We start from the raw sequence: 15,843 nt of genomic DNA, 5'->3' as shown, positions 1-15,843 counted from the left end.
TCCAGTAAAAAAGATGTCAGCAGGCTGCAGGTCCTCCGTCCTTCTTTTCACTTATTTCTGCCCCATTAACCCCATTACCATTCTGTTCAAAGGAATGCATTTATTAAGAGTTGCTGTATATTGGGTAAACTTTAAATAAAGGGCTGATGTGTTTTAGCATTTGTAAGTGTCTTTTATACATATGTATTAGGTGAACCTGGATGAAACTAATGCAGTATAATGGAACAGGCCTGCAGTAAATCCTCCTTCATGAGGATTATAATGTTCAGTATTTACTGAATCCTATAAATGGGATGGACAAAATGTTAGGAACACCTCTCAGTATAGGGTTAGTTTATATACAGTGGTGTCCAAAAGTCTGAGACCACTTTCCCATGTAGCCTCACGTGTTGCTCCATAGCAGCTCTAGTATCGTTCAATTTCATTTACAAACCAGAATAAAAGGAGCCATTACAAACACTGAATGGAGTTCAGCAGGGAATCTCCTTAAGTCTCAAGTTGTCGTGTCTCACTTATTTATCCTAGTGAAATTTAGCAGAAAAATATGAGAAACAGCATTTCAAACAAAATAGAAACTAAAGTGAAGCTGAAATGAGAATCCCAGTTTTGTTTCCTGAGCTGTAGAAGAGCAAAGTTTCTTCAGGAATTTCCTAGTTATGTGCCTGCAACGCAGGAGCCTTGAAGGCATATTATTATTCTGCATACTTATTCTTCTTAGTCATCTTCTGTATCAAAATTTTGGCATGTAACTAGTCTCCCAGCTTTGAGAAAACCCAGACTATACAAATATATATATATATAAATATACTGTATATATATACACACACACACACACACACACACACACTTAGCAATTCAGGTAACCATGGCAACGTAAATGCTTATAAAAGGCTAAAAAAATCCCATAGGGAATGAATGAGGAGACGTCTTCAAAACGACCAAACCCAGCCCTCTTTGGAGCTCTCCAGCTGCGTCATACTTCAACACACACACACACACACACACACACTTATTGACAGAAACACACAAACACCATCTCCATGATAAGAATTAACCTTCAAAATAAGTTTCAACATGGTAAGAGAGAATTATTGGCTCTGTTGTAGAAAACCTTATGCAGTTTATACTGCCAAACACAGAAGCATACACTTTCAAAATAAGAGTCTCAAGAAGGTAAGAGGTAAGGTAGGTCACAAAAGTTCCATCTTAGAAGCTATTGTCTATATGGGAATATAGTGGTATAGCTTTGGTATCAACTTCTGTTAGGGCGTGTGTGTGTGTGTGTGTGTGTGTGTGTGTGTGTGTGTGTGTGTGTGTGTATGTGTATACGTGTCTTGCTGTGGTTGTGGGGACAAATTTGTGTTTGAAACCATCAGTGTGAGGTTATTTTGGCCAGTCGTGAGCTTCAAAAGGCTTTTTGAGGGACACCTGCAGTGACTGAGGTCAGTGTGCAGATTGAAATGCGAGAAGTGAAGTACAGGCAGCAAGCAGCAGGCACATTCAAAATATCTCCAGGAATTTTCAAGTTTTGTTTATTATTCTGTCCTCAGTGTTCACAGATTCAGTTTCTTGCCTCTTACTGCATTTCTACTGTTGTTGATAAATAATTGTAATAACATTTTAAGAGCAGAATCTGTTCAGCTCTAGCGCAGTGACCACCTTCACAGGTGAAAGTATTGACCAATTTAACATCAACACAGTGTTCAGTAGGAAACAGATGGAACTGACCCACCAGAACTGCAACCTGGAGCAAAACCAGACTCGTAATAGATGTGATGCTGTGACCTTATAGAAAGTCTTGTGATTAATTACAAATTCAGGAAAAACTTCAATGTATTGTGTAATTTCTATACCGTGCTGCTACTGTTAAAATTCATACCAGACATGCTCCATAAAAACCATCAACAAAGCAAAGCTTCATAAAAAACTTTATTTCACATTAAAACTGCATTAATTTCAACAATTTACACCACTGGAGAGATGTACAAAAGAAAGTAATACATGGATGAATTAAATAATGTGTGCAATTTACAATCAACTGTAACTGACAAATTAAAAATAAAATACAGTTGTGAATGAAGGAACAGGTGAACTTCACCATCACAAGACAAGTTTACATAATAAAGAGAGGTGGATAAATCTTATTTAGTAACAAGTATAAATTATAGTAGACATTTAAAATTAATACTTCATAGCTAAGTAAGGATAGTGCAACAGTCTATTGACAGGACTGTAAGCTATTGCAGCTGTCCATGAGTGATGGAGGTAAGGTGCAAAAAGTCCAGGAGCCGTTACTCATCATCAGTCTTAGTGTGTGACACAGTTTACCTGTAGCAGACTCACGGTTTGAGGGAGAAACTGTTCTGAAGTCTGTTCATGTTCTGCAGAACCAATTTAAAACACAAGAGTAGAATACGTTTTACACTATGGTTTTACAGTTTAACGTTAGCACACATGCTAACTTCAACTACTATAACATCAGTTAAGTTACTCCTCACATATATGATATTTGCCAAATGGATGTTGGATGTATGCAATTAGCCTATAAGACTAATTTAACAGTTAGTATGTGACAGCTAGCCGTGTTAGCAGCATCTTCCCAGGCTCAGCCAGGAGCCTGTTGCCGTCAGGTTGCTGATGGAGGTGGGCGTACTTAGCGCCCTCGGGGACACGGGTCAGATCCACCCCTCACTCCTCCCCAGCTCCACCCTCTCACCCAAATGTGGTTTCTTCTGGCTCCATAAAACCAAGATGGCGACGTCCATTAAGCCAAACTCGACGCTACAAAATGGCAGCTCATAAACCAATGGGTGACGTAAGGTCAGTTTGCGACTTGTTCAAATATCTGGTTCAGGAATCAGGAAATTCAGCTCTTAAATTCTTCTCATGTTGATGAAACATTTCTGTCACCCAGCGCGCTCACACTATTTACAGTTGGATTTGTGTCAATTTAAATATCACTTTGCATCAGTGAACACATGACAATAAAAACATGTAATCATATGTTCCTATTGTTAACCCTCGTACACTGTAGGTGTAGATATTGTGGTACCTATGGCAGCAGGGGGTGGTAGTCTTTAGTAGAATAAAGATGAAGATGCTGCCTCAACCAAATTAGGCAAGTCGTGAGGAATCTGGTTCAGGAATCAGGAAATGGCATTTTTCACATGGAACATGCATCATACCTGGTTTTCAGAGACAAAGCATGTGCCAGTGCAATTGTCTGTTGTTTGTTTGTGAATTTACATACCGGTATCACAGTCATCAGATCCACCACACCCTGTCGCTGCTTTATGGCTCATTTCAGACATATGACAGTCTAAATATACAGTATACACTGTATGTACAGTGTTGAATGTATGGCTTCTTTGTTGAAAATTAGAACAATGGACACTATAGTTGCTAAGACACTCACCTGCGTGAGTGAGGTAAAGTTTAGGAGTCTTTCATACTGCTTGTTACACCATCATGCTCTCATGAATCACCCCAATATTTAAAGTTTATTATGATTTAAACAAATGAAAATGTAACTTCTGATTCAAACGCACCACTGCAGAGTTCTGTGCTGGACATTTCTTTTCTCTAATCAGTTTTGTCTCTCTATCGCCTCAGGGCTTTATGCGCCCGGTTTAGCCGGTTATGTGGGATTTCAGCAGAACAGGAATATCAAGGGAGAACTTGCCCAGGCCTCGGTGTTTGTGTTGCTCAAGGGGATAACCGCCCCAACCGGTTTTCTGGGGTGGAGAGATGAGAGAGGGGAGGGTGTGGGGCGTTCTCCCTCACCTCATTCTCCTCTTTCTCTCCATTATCGTGCTTCCTCTCCCTCTCCGTCTCTGTATCACTCGGCCCATCTCTGAAGTCTCAGCGGCGAACACAGTGCACTGACAGTGAGCGTCTGGAACAGTCTGTGTGAGGTGAGTTACCATTGATTAAGCTCTGAGTTATTAACCCTAGGGCCGGAGTAGATTGGCTGACAGGTGGGTAGAGTGAGTGCAGGTATGTGTGGCTGGGAGTCAGGGCAAGGCCCGAGCTGACATACAAGAAACAATCATGGCCCTTCGCTGTCATTTTAGTGCATATGAGTGTGTGTGTGTGTGTGTGTGTGTGTGTGTGTGTGTGTGTGTGTGTGTGTGGATGGCTTTGTGTAGGGAATTTGAGGTCAGGTATCATACTTGCCCAAAATTATTATAATAATATATTATTATATAGTTATACAGTGTATTCAGGGCTATATTTACTATATATATATATATATCACAACATCTATATAAAAACATAAAAGCTACTTGTCAATAATAACACATATGAGGCCTTTATTTACATATTAACAAGGTTACTTTGACGTTAGAGAGGAGAGGTGTATTTACAAGCTTGTGTAGGTTTGTTGTGTTGTGTGTGTGTGTGTGTGTGTGTGTGTGTGTGTGTGTGTGTGTGTGTGTGTGTGTGTGTAGGGTGGAGCTGAAGCGTACCAGACTAGTTTTAATATTAAAATGCGTCATTAACCATCATTTAATCCTTTCAAAATATACATGTTTCCTGTGTCTGTCACAGCTAAACGAATGACAAGATAGTAAACTCAGCATCACTCTCCACTGATGGTCAATCCAAGCCAGCTTTGAGAACAGCTTCCTATTTAAGGGCCCTGGCTGCTCCATTTTATTCAGAACAGCATCAGGTGATATTGTGTGATGGCAGTGAATTAGGTCTGAACACCAAAACTTCCTCTTATGCACTCACGTTTCAAACAACAAGTCTGTCTCTATTTGGGAAGGGTTTGCATTAGAGCTGCAGCAGTGAGGTATGCTGCCAGTCTGTTATCTGCACAGCCTGTATGTCTCTATAGGTGTGTGGTATCCAGGACAACATATTTACACATAATGCGATAATACCATGCTGTAGCATCACACTACAGGCATAGAGTTAATAATGAGTATTTTGGCTGTAGTGAAAAAGTTTAAGGGTGAGTATAGTAAATTGGAAATAAAATGTAACTAGACAGAAATAAGTGTGTGTGTGTGTGTGTGTGTGTTTGTGTGTGAATAATTATCTGGAGATAGCAGAGCAACCACATAAAGGCAGACAGGTCTTTTCTTGCTCTGCTGAAGTGATCTGAACAGCCACTTGTCTGACATATCCTGACATGTCGAGAGAGCCCAATCCACACTGATCAAAATGCTTAATAGCATTCAATACATGTATTTGTGCTTGTAAGTGATTGTGTGTGTGTGTGTGTGTGTGTGTGTGTGTGTGTGTGTATGTGTGTGTATGTGTGTGTGTAGAGTAGAAGTGACATACATTAAACACATCAGTTCACAAAGTCACATGTTTACACCGACTCTCAATCAACAAATAATCTTATTGTGTCCCTTTGCAGTAAACACTGTTTTAAATTGACACCATGTGATGCACAAGTATGTGCACACATGCACAAACTGTAAAAGCTGTTGCTTCATGCGCTTGAAACACAGTCTGTAAACTTAACTCTCACACCTGGCAGGACCAGTCTAGCTAGTTTTAATCGTCCTCAATATAACAACGAAATTTGCTCCCACGTTTGAGTAGAAGGGGCGGCTTATGAAATGCAGTGCCAGCAAAGTTTGCTCTCTGATGCACAACAGACCTCGGGCTATAACGCCTGTGAACTTATAACTTACTAATTTGCTATGTTTTCATTTCCATCGTAGTTTGAAGTTTTATTATTTTGTAAAAGTGCTGGATTTAAGGTGTGTAATGTCAAGTGCAGTCACGTCTACCTCATCTAAAAGTAAAATTCAGTTTACAAGCATTCGGTACAATTTAATTCTGTCCATCAAGAATTTTCCATCTTCCTGTATCTCTCTTTTCTTCTACAGCCAGACTCAAGGTCAAAGGTGATCACTACAGCAATGGAGTGCTTCAACGACCTGCTCCTTAAACTGCGGGAGCTCCACGAGCGAGAGGTGGATGGTACGTGGAAATTATTAAAACAGCAGCCATTGGTAACAGCGACACATGATGTAGTGCAGCTTTAATATAAGTATCTAAGAGAATTTGCAGAAATTAGTTCACCTTTCACACTTCCACCCAACCAGTTGTTTGTGGTTGTGTGTTTTTGACTTCCAGGTTGGCAGGTGAAAGTCCAAGAGCTGTCCAACAAGAAAGGCTGGTGAGTGGATGCTTCACCGCTCTAGATGATTTATCTAGATGTTTAGACAACACTGACAAGATATTCAAGTTTAGCCGTACACATGTTCAGCCACTGTGAGAGCTCTGCTCAGGCCTGAAGTCTTTGTGGACGAGGCTGGTGCTGACGTCATGATTAGCAAGTAAGGAAGCTCGTGTTGCGACAAGTCATTCAGTCTGATACTTAGACAGAAATCTTTGTTTTGTTTCTCTGTAGAACAACTAATGAATGGGCAAAGGAAGAAGATCATTTTAGATTCTTGGTACAACTGGAGATTAATTCAATGATTAGCTTATTAAGAAAAACAATCTACATCCACATGTGCAAATTGTGGCTCAACTAGGTAATATGTACATGTATGTTATACCTGTCAGTAATCCCACATTACGCTATGTTTTCAGCTTCAGTACAACTGTGCTAATTATTTGTACTGATTAGAGACAGACCATAGTTTTTTGTACTGATGTTAATATTTAAATGTTTTTAAACAATACATTAAAAGAGCATTGTAACTGTAATATTCACCTCAATCTATGAATACATTTCTATTTTTGTTAGTAAAAACAATTGAAGGTGAAGGTGTTGTGGGGCTCGTATTGTCAGTGGTAACTTTACTCCAGTAAGTAATTAAGTAATTTTGAGGTACCTGAAGTTTACTTGACTATACCAAATTTATGACAGCTGCGCTCTCAGTTAGAGGGGAATTTCATGTTAATGTTTCCAAACAAAAAACAAATAATCAGTAATAAAAATATGAGAAGAGTAATATGCAGCAGCCTTGAAAAGGAAACAGAAGATCATGCAGCCTTGTTGAAATCCAGTTGTGTCTGGTTCTTCACTGCCTGCTCTGTAGAAATGAATGTTCCAGAGAAGTTGTATTATTCTGTAGAAATATTGTAATACTATCTGATTGGCATTATTTCTTCACTTCGTGCGTGTGTGTGTGTGTGTGTGCGTGTGTGCGTGTGTGTTTGCATGCATGCATGCATACAAACAGCGATATAAAGCGAATGGAGGAACTGTTCACCAGAAACCAGCAGATGAAAGAACAGCACAGATTACTCACCGACAACATCAAAACACTGGAAAACAGGTACTGATGCTACGTTCTGCTTTTGTCTTGCCTTACAGAGTGTGTGCATGTGTGAATGTGTATACAGTTATACAGTTATAGCTGGGTGTTGAACACTGACACTTTTATGGACTGACTAAATTGATTTGATACCACAGAGGATCGCAAAACGCCCTATCATTCGATAGCAAATATCAATACCTAAATGAGTATATCTCATCAGCGTCAGTGAGTCTATCAGCATGCAACAGGCTTGGTCAAAGCTCTAATAATGCTGCTAATTGGCTGTTTATTTACTTGACACGTTTGAGTCAGTTCAGAGACCAAGCTTAAAAATTAAACTCAAGTAAAACTAAAATTTGTAATGTATCTATCTATCTATCTTATGTTACTCAGCTGCCACTGACAATTATCAAAGGGGATAAAACCTAATGAAAGAGTAGCATAAGTAGAGAAGAGTCATAAAGTCAGCAAATTGATTGAATAATATTGGTTATACATATTTACCTGAAGTTTTCCACCATAAGCTTCAGACCAAGTGGCAGCAAAACCTCTGAGTGTGTTGCAGCAATAGTGCGTTTTAATCACTTCACATCAGTCTCACATTATGGATTGTTGAAACTTCACACGCTGATGGATTTAGTACCTGGTCCTTAAGAGTGTTTTCTAATCAGTGTAGTTGTTAGTAGTGTTCGTGACGTTGTGTGGATTTCTGCTGCCTGTGCAGGCTGAGAGCGGGACTGTGTGACAGATGTACAGTGACTCAGGAGGTGGCTACAAGAAGACAGCACGAGTTTGAAGCCTCACAGATACAGAGTCTCCAGCACATCTCTATACTGGGTATTCTCTTCATGTCTCTCTAATCAGCAATCCAACCATCCATCCATTCATCATCCACCACTTGTCTCTCGTGTCATATTTCCTGTCTTTTGCATCTCTACTAAAAAACTCACATTTTTTAATCAATTTTCTTATCCCTTCTCTGTCTTCTGAGATTTGGTGTTTGCTTCTCGCAACTTTCTTTCAACCTCCTGTCCATGATTTCCCTCTCCACTAAAGACGACTTTGCTGTGAAGTGCTCTGATCCTGATTTGTGGTCTGTGTTGTAGCGGGAGAGATGAACAACCTGAAGAAGGAGAACAAAAGACTTAGAGATGAAATCAGGAATTTAAGAACAGCACTTGAGTGAGTAAAAGGTGTTTTAGGGTTAAAACAACCTTTTTTTCTCATTTTTTCTCAATATTTTTGTTATTATTCAACATATTTCTCACTGTAGTATTCAATGCAACAAATGTGTGACCACTATATACTGTATTTGCGTGCGTGTGTGTGTGTGTGTGTGTGTGTGTATGGTGTGGCAGAAGTCACAGCGACCACTCCTCAAACAGCAACAGCGTCACAGAGGTCAAACAGCCAAACAGCTCGCCTGACCTTTCACCCTGCTCTGTCCCTGTGGCCCTCATCGCCGAGGCAACCAGCAGGGCCAGCAACCAGCCATCAGATGGTGACACTGCAGTGAAAACCGAGAAAGACCAAAGAAGAGAGGGTGAGTCCGAAGAAGAGCTGGGTGGAGGAAAACCTTTTGCTTGTTTGTTGATTGTCATGGTCTTGTGCTCATGGAAGTTCATGTTTTCTGCTTCTGATCAAACAGAAACTAAACACAGACAGTTGAGAGGGATGAACAGGAGCCACTTTGTAAGTTTCCAAATCAGTTCACCCTCATAAACATTTAGGTAGTCTTACATTTTGTAAAATGTTCTTATTCGCTTTCTTGTTGAGAGTTAAATAAGAAGATCAACACCACTCATATCTGTCTGTTAAATATGAAGGTGTAGCTGGGAGGGTTAGCTTAGCTTAGCATTAAGAGTGGGGGAAAAGGGCGAAAACAGCTAGCCTGGTTTTGTCCTCATTTGCACACTAGCACCTGTAGAGCTCACTTATTAACATGTTACGTCTCAGTTTTGTTTAATCTTTAAGAAAAACAATTAAAATTCCGTCCGACAGATGTTTGCAAACTGTTTTACATGTTTCTGTTCTTTATGCTGAGCTAAGCTAACTGTCTCCCGTCTGTAGCTTCATATTTAGCTTCCACCGCTCTCGGAAAAAACATGTTTTTTTTCCCCCAAGATGTCAAACTATTACTTATGTATAGTAATTTATGTTATTTTATTCTCCGTTCTCTCAGGAGCCGTACAAGTCTGTACCACTGTCGACTCTCACATTACCATCCTGGAAGACAGAACACAGTGTAACCCGAGAGAGGAGGTGAGACAAACCAACACAAGACATGCTGTTGTGTCAGTGTATGAGAGTATATAAATGATAATTGCAAATTGTTCATATTGAAGACGACAAACAAAGTCATAACTCTTGGTGTTGTCACGAATTTAGATGTAAATTTTGTAAATTACAACATCAGCATCACTTTAAGAATAAATCCAAATTAAAGGACCTGTGTCTCAGCTGGACATAGAAAAATTGGCTTTATCTTAAGACCAACAGATATTACGATTGGTTTATAAACCACTGACGGTGTAGAGCCAAGATAAATATATGATCTGCTTCTACGTTCTGAAGCATCCAGACCTTTCAGATTGTCTGGGATGGGTCCACTTAGTCATTAGTGTGTGTAAACTAAACATGGAGATGTATCATTCTGTTTCTACACACCATGTGTCTAGGTGTCACTTACTGCCCATCACTATGGTCTAATGACCTGTATGGAGATTTTAACCTCTCCCTCTCTGACCTCTGTTTCTCCTAACTTAGAAGTCAGAGTATTGAACGACTGGACCAACGATCCTCCATCCCCCCTCAAGCGCTCCTTCCTAAGAATTCTTCCTCCTCAACCAGTGGAGAAGTCAACTCCAACAGACACGTGCTCCACACTCCCGTTCCCTGCCGTCCTCAACCGATCAAGAGCAGCCCTGTTACTCTCCCCTGGCCATTATCTGAATCCTCTGACTGGGTTTCTGTGGCTGCTGCAGGCACCAGCCAGCTGATGCAACCTTCTTCCAAACTGAATCTGCCACGCTTTCCCAACCTCATCCCAATTAGCCAACATACCAATTCTAGAAAGCAGGTTTTCGGGTCTCCCTGGTCCAAACAAAGCAGTCCTCAGCCCCAGGTAAAAGATCCAACTGTGGTGTTCAGGTTGAGGAGTCTGTCAGAGCATGTAGAGAGTCAAATAAACCCCCCGGACAAAAAAGAAATTCAGCCAACTAAAGCTGAAATGGTCTCTGGAGAAGAGCTTAAGGAGATCTACGAGGGGCCTCTGGACCTATCGGATCGAGGAAAGTCCAAATCCAACCAAACACCAAGAGATGATTCACCCTCAGCCGTACAAGTTGGAGAGATAGTACAGAAGAGCCCTGACAAAGATGTGAAGACAAATACATATGCACAAGTACCAGTATCATCACCTTCACCTGTCGCACAGCCCTCATCTTCATCTTCCTCTACACCACCGATCGACCAACAAGAGGAGGAGCCTACCGGGGATCATAACCACAAGGTACTTTTAAGTTTTCTGGCGATTACATTAAAAGCCAAACACATGGGGGTGACAATCAGGATTTACAGTGTGATGTCTCATTGCAGCAGGTAACCAAAGATCAGGAGCAGAAAGAGGAGGTGAATGGAAAGACAGACCAAAGCAACGAAAAGAAGGTGCCTGTCCTCACTATATCATTACGACCAGGTAAAGAACTTTGATTTATATGTACCTGTGTGTGTGTGTGTGTGTGTGTGTGTGTGTGTGTGTGTGTGTGTTGACATTGAAAACGTCAGTTCACAGGGCAACAAAGTCACGTTTGTACCGACTCTCAAATGATCTTATTGTGTTACTTTGTAGTAAACACTGTTTTAAATTGACACCATGTGATGCAGCATATATCCATATATTTACTGTGCACAGATAAATACTACTTAGCTGTGTTGTGTTTCTGTAACAGTAGTAGTCCTGGAGACTCTGAATTCTGCTCTGCAAAAGCAAGAAGCCTTATCATTGAATGGCAAGGTAAGAGGAGATACAGAGGAGACTGTGTTAGCATGTATTTCCTCCTTCATTTTCACCATTTTAAAAGCAAAGGTTCTTTTCTATTGTGAGCTCTTATGTTTCCTCTGCCCCGTCACAGTCGTCTTCACCAGCAGACGAGCGAGAGAGCAGCTCAGACGAGCAGGGCGAGGACGGGAGTGCTTCAGGCCAAGAAAGCATTCAGGGCAGCAAGAGGAAGAGGGCATCTGTGGAGACAGAAACCAGCAGGGACTCAGACACAGACAGTAAGCGTCTGTTCACATTCTCTGTCTTTGGGTGTCCTCCTTCTCTTCTCCCTTTCTTCCTCTCCCTCTTGGGTGCGGTTTACAAATCAAATCACATTTCTAAAGCTTTGCAGATTAAGATTTTCTTATGGTTCTGCTTTGTTCAAAGGTAACATTATCCATCTACCAGCATTATTTCACACGTTATATCTTGTTTGTTTAAGTTGTACAAAAACCAAAGTGTAAAAAAAAAATCAAGTTTTGGTTTTGCAAGGAGTAATGTGCTGAAGTATTTTTCCAGGGAGTCAGTACTCCTGCCCATAAACACCCCAAATTACAAGTGTGTTCAATAAACTTTACAGGTGCTAGTATGTGTACTACTTCCTTCTTGGCACTGTTGCTCCCTCACCAAAAGAAGGAACAATTTTCCCTCTCTTCCTCACAGACATCCAGCACAAAAGGAAAATCAAGATCATGGTCAGAACTGAGGAGAAGAGCCCGAGTTAAAGAGGATGATGTTACAATGACCTGATCTCACTTAGCGCTCCATTAACTGATGTTATTGGCCACTAGGGGGCAGTACAACAAGCTGAAAAACAGTTACACTTACAGTTACACTTACATATCAGTTTATAAAGCTGATACAGCTAACAAATTAGCAAACAGTGGAAAATGTACACATCCGGTGGATATGGAGCAACTTTAGCATTAATTGGAAGTTGTGTTTCTGGCCACCTGATGAATGTTGGTCCAATAATGACTCTTGCCCCTTTAGCTCTTGGTCTCCACCAACTGCAGAGGGACATATTCAGCTCTTTAGCTAAAAAATGCTCCACTATGTTTAGCAGCTGGTCGCTACCATTGACTGTCTAGTGTACAGTGGTTAAAACAGTGAAGTTGCAGGCCATAAAATCAAAACAGTGACTAAGAGGAATGCTAAACATCTCCATAGAGCTCAGGGGGATGATGATAATTCTCTGTCTGTTCACCATATGGAGTGTACATGTAGTCATTTGATCTACTGTTAATACTATAGTTTTGAGTGTAGCAGCTTTTGTATAAAAATATTAGATTAAAGCAGCTTTAAACTTTCCTCTTGGCATTTTGAAACATCTGGGTTTTTCGCTGCCTTTGGCCCAGTGCACTCTGTAACAGCATCCAGCTTCCTTTTATGAGCCTAAACAGGAGGAGGTGAATAAAAAAGATGGAAAGATGGAAGATGGGAAAAAGAGATTATATCTATAAACAAGTTAAAACATGGCTGAGACAATAAGTATTTGTAGGTTGGCAGTCATTTTTTTCCCCATTAGATTCTCATTAATTCCTTCACTTAACACAGCGCCCTCTATCTGATGCCATGAAGAGATCTTATACTACTTCATTATTGTAGTCACAATTCAGCGTATTTAACAACAAATAGACACAATGGAGACTCACAATGATGGCTTTGTTTACCTGCAGAGATCTAATAATGTCTCAGCCCTTTAAGGCCGTCGTTGCTAAAACTTACATCATGTCAGAGTTTGCAGTTACTGGTATAAGCCTAAATCCTGCTAAGAAAAATCTGAATACATTGGTGATACAAATACAAACTCTGTTTCCATGGAGTCACTAAATCTAAAACAATAACAATAACCAGAATGATCTATAGAGAGCTGTTAATGTGCATTATTATTCTGTTTAGCAGCTTTCAGCTGCTTGGTGAAGAAGAACTGAGGCACAGTCGGCCTGAAAAAGTCACACATTGTGCAACACATTACCAGCCCATTTTCACAACACACAACTCGAGCGGCCGACCTGAATATGGCAGACTGAAGACCAGTGTAGTAACTGAACATTGAGTTGTACTAACTGAAAATACAAACGGTCAGATTCAAATGACAGTGTGAATCATGTTTCCTCTCAGCTGTGCACTGTTCACCACAGCTACAGCAACACAGCCATCACTAATATCATCGCTCCGCAGGAAACAGCACCATCATCATCATGGTTCCCCCTTTCTAAAGAAATGAAAAGTGTCAAAGCCAGTAATGTTTCACCTTTGATCTTGCATTTGTCTTAAAGCCTAAAACCTTCGTTTTCCTCTCCCATACTCATCACACACCATTCACATACTATTCTAGTATTTATAGTTATTTCACTTTCCTGGCATTACTGTCACTGCCTAGCTATTTTTGCCACAGAGCACCCCCCACCTCCACCACCATCCTTCCCCTCAGCCTGTCTCTAAGTGACCCACAAGGAAAAAAAAAGAAGAGAAAAACATGTTCCTCTTCCCCTTTTCATTTTCAGAATGCACATATTTTGCAAGTATTAACTTTCCGCTCACAGCTGCGACGGCTTGTGCTAAGCCGGGTGAATAGAGGAGATAAAGATAGAGTGACAGAGTCGGTTAAATGACCTAAACTCTTGTGGTACAGCACTGTGAGGTCAACGTGTCCACTCTGTGTAATAATCTTTTTTTTTTTAAATGGAGATGCCCTAATCAACAGGCAGCGTCAGCCAATATTTACTATAAATTGATGTTATTTTCCTTCTCGTGTGGGCACTTTTTAACTATCCTGTGTGTGACAGACCCAACGCATGCAGTCCATAATGCAGTTATATTGATCTCTACTGTTTCTATCATGTCTCTCTTATGCCATTAGAGTCCATTAAGTACAGTACTTGGTCAATGGTCAGTGGACTAAATAGCCTTTCCCTGCCATTCACATCTCACATTAATTATTATGCGATTGACTGAGATACTTTAAGTGTACTGTTTGTGCTTTTACAGTTTGCTAATCTATCAAGCTAAATACTGTTGTGTTGTTGTGTCTTAACAGATGTATTGTTTTCTAGAATGATGTAATTTAGAAACTGTTACTTTGTATGAATGCACTACCCCACGATGCTGAAATAAATTTCCGTTCTTGAACGTTACTTCTGTTACTGTATGTGATTCAGCTTTTATATTTTGTACCATAACTAATTTACCACACAGCCCTGATGTGTGTTCTGGGAAACTGAAGTAACATCATGTGTATTTTTTTTGCAAAGGACATTATGCAAAACACTTGTGGCGTGATGATGGAGGATGTAGAAACCAGTGGAAACCATCAAAAGTTTGACATGTAGTAGTGTGAGGTGACACAAGTTTACTGTAACAGGAAAACAACTCGATAGTTAGTGTCCTGTGAAGCCATCCTGTTCACAGATTACATGGAAAAGTTCTATAGGTAACACTACAGTCGTGACGAAGCGTAAAAGAAATGTTTGCAATACAACAGAGCATCTAATCAACCCTGATGAAGATGTTGTCTGATCTGTCCTTGCTGCTGTGTTATCGTTTCTAAACCCACAGGAAGTGAAAGATGGAAATTTAAACTATTTCAGTGTTTTTTTCTTCCTTTTCTTCTTTTACATTAGTTCTTATTTTAATGTCAATCTAGACAGTTTGTACCTGTGCATACTTACTTAAATAAAGATAGTTTTAAAATAAGTTCTACCAATACGCTGACAGTCACATTTTAATAATAATAATACACTTTATTTGTGTAGCACCTTTCATACAAGGAATGCAGCACAAAGTACGATAAAGAAATTATATGCACCAAATGTATCACAAGAAAAGACATGAAAAATGTAATAAATACATTGTCATGGTTTGCCTTAAGGACTCTTTGTGTTTGGACTTTTGTATTATGTTTGGATTTTTTAAATTAGATTGGTCACGGTAATTTCCTGTTATATTTTGAAGTAGCTTTCCTTGTGTGTCTCTCGTTGTTTTTTACTTCCTCTCTTTGTCCCATTTCCATCCAGTTTGATTTTGTGCCCCGCCCTAATGTGTTCACCTGTGTTCAATTGCCTTTGCTTAACCTGTGACTATAGTCTCTGTTCATCTTGTTTTCCCCGGTTGTACTCCAGTGTTCCCGTTCGGTGTTCTCTAGTGTTTTCTTTCATTCTTGGAGTGTCTGGGTTTTAGTTCCTCGCTGGTGTATTTTGGGCTCTTGGTTTTCGTAAGTTTCTGTTTTCCTTTCACTTAACAAATCATCGATTTCACCTACTCTTGGATGGTTTGCATTTGGGTCCCTTATAACTACAAAACCTGACAGAGGTAAAAACAAGAGACACACAAGGAGAGCTACTTCAAAATAAAACAGGAAATGACCATGACCAAACTAATTTAAAAAGTCCAAACATAATACAACAGTCCAAACACAAAGAGTCCTTAAGGCAAACCATGACATACATAGTAAAAATAAGTTCTGAGCAGTGCATAAGTGTGGAGCAAAGAGGCAAAAAGTTTTAGAGCCCTAAAAGTTTCAGAGCTCGTTACAGGCGAAGATAAGTTTTAAGTTATGTTTTA

The 15,843-nt window shown here is 40.0% G+C and overlaps 1 protein-coding gene across 1 annotated transcript; it reads left to right on the top strand.

Moving 5' to 3' along the window:
* Positions 1–3,825: 3,825 nt before the first annotated feature.
* On the top strand, positions 3,826–14,396 carry LOC111237001 (DNA endonuclease RBBP8-like). The gene is made up of 14 exons (XM_022765932.1): positions 3,826–3,914; positions 5,853–5,946; positions 6,103–6,145; positions 7,161–7,256; positions 7,963–8,075; positions 8,345–8,420; positions 8,597–8,781; positions 8,887–8,930; positions 9,421–9,500; positions 10,005–10,749; positions 10,836–10,935; positions 11,189–11,253; positions 11,372–11,516; positions 11,941–14,396. Exons 2-14 carry the CDS (start codon positions 5,886–5,888, stop codon positions 12,000–12,002), a joined length of 1,815 nt encoding a protein of 604 aa, XP_022621653.1. The 5' UTR covers positions 3,826–3,914; positions 5,853–5,885; the 3' UTR covers positions 12,003–14,396.
* The last annotated feature ends 1,447 nt before the right edge of the window (positions 14,397–15,843 follow it).

The sequence above is a fragment of the Seriola dumerili genome, unplaced genomic scaffold (assembly GCF_002260705.1).
Source record: "Seriola dumerili isolate Sdu_G_001 unplaced genomic scaffold, Sdu_1.0 BDQW01000800.1, whole genome shotgun sequence".
Lineage (NCBI taxonomy): Eukaryota > Metazoa > Chordata > Actinopteri > Carangiformes > Carangidae > Seriola > Seriola dumerili.
This window is presented reverse-complemented; position numbering and strand designations above follow the sequence as displayed.